The following is a 6,000-nucleotide window of genomic DNA, read 5'->3' as shown; positions in this document are numbered from 1 at the left end:
TGTTTGGGGGAGGCTCCTCTTGTAAAGTTCACCATTATTATTATTATTATTTTTTAAAAGTCTGTAAAAAAAACCAAAGTCCTCTGGCCCACACAGCCCTTTGAGCTGCCTGATCTGCTGCCACCGCTGCTTCTTCCTTCCACCTCAGTGAGAAACTCTTGGTTCCATTGCCAGTAGGTGCTTTCTGCCTCCCTCCCCCTCCGGCTGGCCCTTCTTGTGCGTGTGTCACAAGTCTGTGACTTTGTTTTCCACTGCGGCAGCAATCTGCTGCAGGCGGTACCCCAGCTGCATCTTCTGTGCTGTCGGGTCCTCCTCCAGGGCGGTGATGATCTGTGGGAAGACAAAGTTTACAAGATTATGCATGGGATAGAGGAGGCAGAGAAAGAAGTACTTTTCTCCCTTTCTCACAATACAAGAACTCATGGGGACTCCATGAAATTGCTGAGCAGTCGGGTTAGAAATGATAAAAGGAAGTACTTCTTCACCCAAAGGGTGATTAACACATGGAATTCACTGCCACAGGAGGTGGCGGCGGCTACAAGTATGGACAGCTTCAAGAGAGGATTAGATAAACATATGGAGCAGATGTCCATCAGTGGCTATTAGCCATAGCATATTGGTGGAATTCTGTCTGGGGCAGTGATGCTCTGTATTCTTGGTGCTTTGGGGGGGGGCACAGTGGGAGGGCTTCTAGCGTCCTGGCCCCACTGATGGAACTCCTGATGGTGCCTGGTTTTTTGGCCACTGTGTGACACAGAGTGTAGGACTGGATGGGCCATTGGCCTGGTCCAACATGGCTTCTCTTATGTTCTTATGAAGAGCTTCAGGGGCCTGGGCTTCAGGGGACTGGCAGAGCGCATGTTCTGTATGCCATAGGAACCAGGTGCAATCCCCAGGGAGCATGCTGAACCAGACGCAATGTTTTCCACATTGGTACCAGTCACTAGCGACTGTCACGTCTATCTGGCCACCAACTTTGACAGTCATTGCCATCCAGTCCTCTCCCTTTTTCCACTCCTGTCCAAGGGTGAGTGGCCCGAACCCAGCATAGGGCTCTGCTGGACTGAGCTGAGCTGGGAAGAGGAGGGACCTCATAGCACAATGGGAAGCCTTGCTGCCATTGTCATCTCTGCCGTCTTCCTGCTGCCCACCCCCAGCCATGCTACGGGGTGGCTGGGGGGGCGGTGCTGCTGGATAGCCTGCAAGATGCTCTCCCCCCCCCTTGCCACTCCCTCTCCCCCCTGAAAGATGAGCTGGAGCCACACCCACCTGGTCATAGTACTTGTTGATGTACTTGTAGAGTTCATGCAGAGCCACCAGGGAATTGAGTTCACCTGAGTAATTCTGAAACCAAGAGAGAGAATAGGTTCATCAGCAAGGGAACCACAGGTCATAGGGATGCCAGCCCCCAGGTGGAACCTGGGGATCTCCTGGAATTATAGCTCATCTCCAGACTACAGAGACCCGTTCCCCTGGAGAAAATGGATGGTTGGGAGGGTGGATTTGATGGCATTCTACCCCAGTGAGGTCCCTGTCCTCCCCAGGCTCCAGCCCCAAACTTCCAGGCGTTTCCCAACCTGGATTTGGCAACCCTACCTCCCCCCCATCCCCAAGTGGGATCTGGTAGCCCTCCACAACAAGGGTGTGGGAAGGAGGATCTCCACATGGATCTATGAAATGTGCACACTAAGTGGGCTACCTGACAGGAGCCTTATTTTCCCTTGATAACTTCTGCCTTGGCTACAAAGTGGGAAGAAAGATTGCTATAAGACATGTTATAGCTCTACAATGAAGACTGGCAAAGCAGAAGACAACTACTTTTAGACAACACAGAAAATGTGCATTACACTATCTCATCTAGCAGGCTCTGCAAAGGAAAGGCGATGGGGGAATCAAAAGGGCCAGTACTGTGGCTTGGGGGCTACTTACCCGTGATAGTTCAGCCAGGGCAGAGTTCATCTCTTGGTCGCTGGCAGAGATCGTCTGGCGGATATCAGCATAGTATCTGCAGGGTGTAAGCAGAGAGCTTGTTGGTTTCTCCACCCACTTCCCTGACCCCTTTACACTCCTGGCTTTCCAGCCCTCTCTCTCTCACCTTTCCACCATCTGCTTGTAGCGTGGAATGTCACGGGCGTACAGCAGCTTGTTAATGGGAGAGTCCTGGAAGGTAGCAGGAAATTAACTACAATGCTTAGTGAAACGTAGAAATAACAGGAATAATAGGGGACCTCTATAGTTAGGATGGGGGGAGGGAGAGAAGGCAAACAAATCAGAAGTCCACAAAAATGCACAAGATAGTCCTGTCTCAGCTCTTCTTTCAAGGAGCCCCACCCCCACCTTTCCTGAAAGTTCAGAGCCCTCTCCAAAACTGGCTATGCATGTCAGAGTTCATCCTTCACTATATGAGTACTTCTTTACTCCGTGAGTGATTAAATAGTGGAATTCACTCAGTGGAGGCAGTGATGAGCACAAGCATTGATGGCTTGAGAAGGAGGTTAAACAGATGCATGGAGGAGCAGACCATCAATGGCTACTAGCCACGGTGACTAAAGAAAGCCTCCACCTACAGTGGCAGCAAACCTCTAAGGCAAAGGTTGACCTTAGCATCTATGCCATTTCTTTGGCCCTTCAGGGTAACTAGATGGCCACAGTCTGAAACAGGATGCTGTACTAGACAGACCACTAGTCTAGCCCAGCAGAGGTCTTCTTATGTTCTTAGTTGCCCAATCACATTCCATGCAATGAACAATCCCATGAGTACTGAGAATGCTAACCAGGGAAAGAACCGCATTTTTTCCCAAGAAAGCATGGGATTGTGCTGTGGAAATGCCCTACACAAGGGGTGGCCAAACTGTGGTTTGGGAGCCACATGTGGCTCTTTCACACACATTGTGTGGTTCTTGAAGCCCCCAGCAACCAGCTCAGAGAAAGCATTTGTCACTTTAAATTACTTCTCCAAGCAAAGCCATCTGGTGGCTAGGAGAATGAATTTAAAGTTAAGGTTGCTTTCTTTCCACATCCCCCATCTATTTGCTTTCCTTCCTCCCTGCTCTGATGTTCATGTCTTGTGGCTCTCTCCTCTTAGCGCCAAATTGAGCAGTATGAGCAGTATCATTAAAATAAAGTCTTGCAGCTCTCACACATCTGACATTTATTCTATGTGGCTCTTATGTTAAGCAAGTCTGGCCACCCCTGCCCTACACCCACTGCAGAACAGCTGCTTTGAGAGAAATTTTATGCACCATATCAACAATTGCTGTGCATCAAATTATCACCAGGAAATGACAGGCTCCAGGCTCTCTCCAAGACAGAAAATGAACTAGCAGTTATCTGCCTGCCCCTTTCCCGGCTCACCCGCCCCAGCTTGTGATCGGCGAGGGTGCAGGAGTCCATGAAGGTCTGCGCGATGACCAGGAGCACAGCGTCCACGTTATCTGAAGTCTGCACATCAAAAACAAACTGGGGGTTCTTGATAATGTTGATCCAGAACCTCAGGGGTAGGCTACGGAGAGAGGAGAGGAAATGCTCAACAGATAGCATGTGCTCAGAGCTCTGCAAATCAAGCGCAGCCTTGAGACTGATTTGTGCATTCGGGTTACCCAAATGTGGTCCCAAGTCCGCACCATGTGTTACAGTCAGAGGTGAGCTGCAAGTATGCTGCCATTTCCCTATCATGGAATGGCCTGTGTGAGTGCTCTGTGGTCCATTGCAGACATCCCTGGTCAAATAGCTCCCCCTCCCCCTGTTCCAGCACAGCTGAAGTCCTGGTTCAACAGTCCTGATCCAAATTGGGCACAACCTGCCGAAGAATTGAGAAGAACACAATACACGTCCAACTCAGCCTGCATACTTTGCAACCTGTGGACTGGCCTTTGGTGTCAGGAGTTGAATCACTCTAGTGAAATAAAATTCTTTGGTTTGGACCTGGGAAATGTGGTTTAGGAGCTCTACTCAACCACACAGGTACCAGAATGTTTTTCAGCACATTACTTTCTCTGCCTGCAAAATGGGGACAATTCCTGCAAAATGGGGACATAGGGCTAGCGTGGCAACCAAGGATTAAAACACAGAGAAGGGGCAGCAGAGATGGAGACTGCCAGAGTTATCATCTTTCATGTCACATTCTCCATTGTCCACAGAAGACTGGCAGCAGCTCCTGACTGGGACATTTATACCTCCAGGAATTGTCTGCTCTCGGGATGAGCTGGGCAGCAGCTTGTGTTACATACCTGTTTGTCTTCCAAATATGGATGGTCTCTGGGTCTGTAATCCCATGCTGCACTGCTTGCTCATCCAGCAGGTCAAAGAAGTATTTCACAGCCAGAGGGACGGGACGGTTGGTGCTGAGGATCACTTGGAACAGGTCATCCACAAACTTCTGCAGTGTTCCCTGCAACCAAACCCATGCCAGAGTCAAGGGGAGGGACTGCTGCAGCTCAGTTTGAGGACAGCAGAGAAAGCAAGAGAAATGGAGCACATTTACAACCATCATCCAGGGTAGAGCCAGCCACAAGCTAAGGGGAAACCAGACTGGTGTGTGTGGGAGGGGAAACAACAGAATTCGATGGGTAAAGATTCTGGGCAGGTCAGAAGGAGAAGAGCTTGTGGGTACATAGCAGCTAACCAAAGAAGAATCAAAGAAACACAGAATTGGAAGAGACCTTCAGGCCATCTAGTCCAACAGGTTGTTTTTAAAGGCATGGGAAACACAGCCAGTAAAAAGATGCAAGCCCCTCATAAATATCCTTTTTGGGATAATTGCAGAAAAACTTGTATGAACTTCATATAACTTGAAATTAATTCATTAATTGCAGTACAATTCACTGCTACCTTTCACAGCAAGTTCCCAGTGTTTCAACCAAAGAAAAGTATGAAAAATAGCTGTCGAAAGATTTTCTTGAAACCAAGCAAGCTTGGTTGTAGCTTGAGGCAGGGTTCCAGTAGTAGCAGCTGAAGGAAGGGCCTACTAAATGTGTCAGCATATTTTGAGGAAGAGCAGCTGCCAGGGCCCAGTGTGGGTGGTACACAGTGCTGGCATTCCTGATGGCAATGGCAACAGCACTCCCCCCTGAATACACTGGCCAGTGCTGTTCAGGAAGGGATGTGTAGGTGGTGCAGGCAATTGAACATGGGCATTAGGAGTGCTTGCAAACTGGAGAATATACAAGCAGGTAGGTGCATGCAGGTATGGGGATGAAAAGAGAGGATCACCCACTTTCCACCCCCATTTTGGCTCAGCGTGAATTTCAAAGAGATTTTTCTGAAAATGAATTTACTTCCAAAGAAGATGCAGGTTTGAGGGAGTGCCCTGGAAGTGACATCACAGGAAGTGGAGTTTTGGTTCAGTGTGCCCCAGAAGTGACATCACTTGGTCCTTGACACCACAGGAAATGACATAATTCTCCTGGCTCCACCCCCAAATTTTAGTGGGCCATGAAGGAAAAGTGTAAAAATAACTGGGCCACGGGAAAGAAAAGTTTGGGAAACTCTGGCCTAGAGCATCACTGACAAGTGTTTGTCCAGCCACTGCTTGAAGACTGCCAGTGATGGGGAGCTCACCACCTCTTCAGGTAGCTGATTCCACTGCTGAACAACTCTTACTGTCAAAAAGTTTTTCCTAATATCCAGCTGGTACTTTCCCACCCTTAATTTAGACCCATGATTGCAAGTCCTCTCCTCTGCTGCCAACAGGAACAGCTCCCTGCCCTCCTTTAAGTGACAGCCCTTCAGATACTTAAAAAGCAATCATGTCCATACATACACATTCCCATACATACACTGCTCCAGTGTATGTATGCTGTTCCATTCCTATACATACACTGCTCCAGTGTATGTATGGCAGCAGAACAAAAAAGAACCTGAAAGATTCCCCCGGATGAAGCTGCATGCGAACCCGTAGGAGCTGTATGTCTATTAAATATTCCATTTCCCTCTGCACCATTTTGTTTCTTCTTTGTTTTGCCTTGGTGCAACCCCCTTTTCTTTCTACATTGCAGCTAA

At 48.7% G+C, this 6,000-nt stretch overlaps 1 protein-coding gene across 1 annotated transcript in view; it reads right to left on the bottom strand.

The window, feature by feature from the left end:
* Positions 1-197: 197 nt before the first annotated feature.
* PLXNB1 (plexin B1) overlaps positions 198-6,000 on the bottom strand; it is a 159,050-nt gene continuing 153,247 nt past the window's right edge. Inside the window, exons 34-39 of the mRNA XM_060239326.1 lie at positions 4,230-4,390; positions 3,355-3,502; positions 2,096-2,160; positions 1,930-2,005; positions 1,270-1,344; positions 198-330 (exon numbers count right to left, since the gene is read on the bottom strand). Of these exons, the coding sequence (XP_060095309.1) occupies positions 226-330; positions 1,270-1,344; positions 1,930-2,005; positions 2,096-2,160; positions 3,355-3,502; positions 4,230-4,390 (630 nt within the window). The 3' untranslated portion in view covers positions 198-225. The remainder of the gene's footprint in view (positions 331-1,269; positions 1,345-1,929; positions 2,006-2,095; positions 2,161-3,354; positions 3,503-4,229; positions 4,391-6,000) is intronic.

The sequence above is a fragment of the Heteronotia binoei genome, chromosome 5 (assembly GCF_032191835.1).
Source record: "Heteronotia binoei isolate CCM8104 ecotype False Entrance Well chromosome 5, APGP_CSIRO_Hbin_v1, whole genome shotgun sequence".
NCBI lineage: Eukaryota > Metazoa > Chordata > Lepidosauria > Squamata > Gekkonidae > Heteronotia > Heteronotia binoei.
This window is presented reverse-complemented; position numbering and strand designations above follow the sequence as displayed.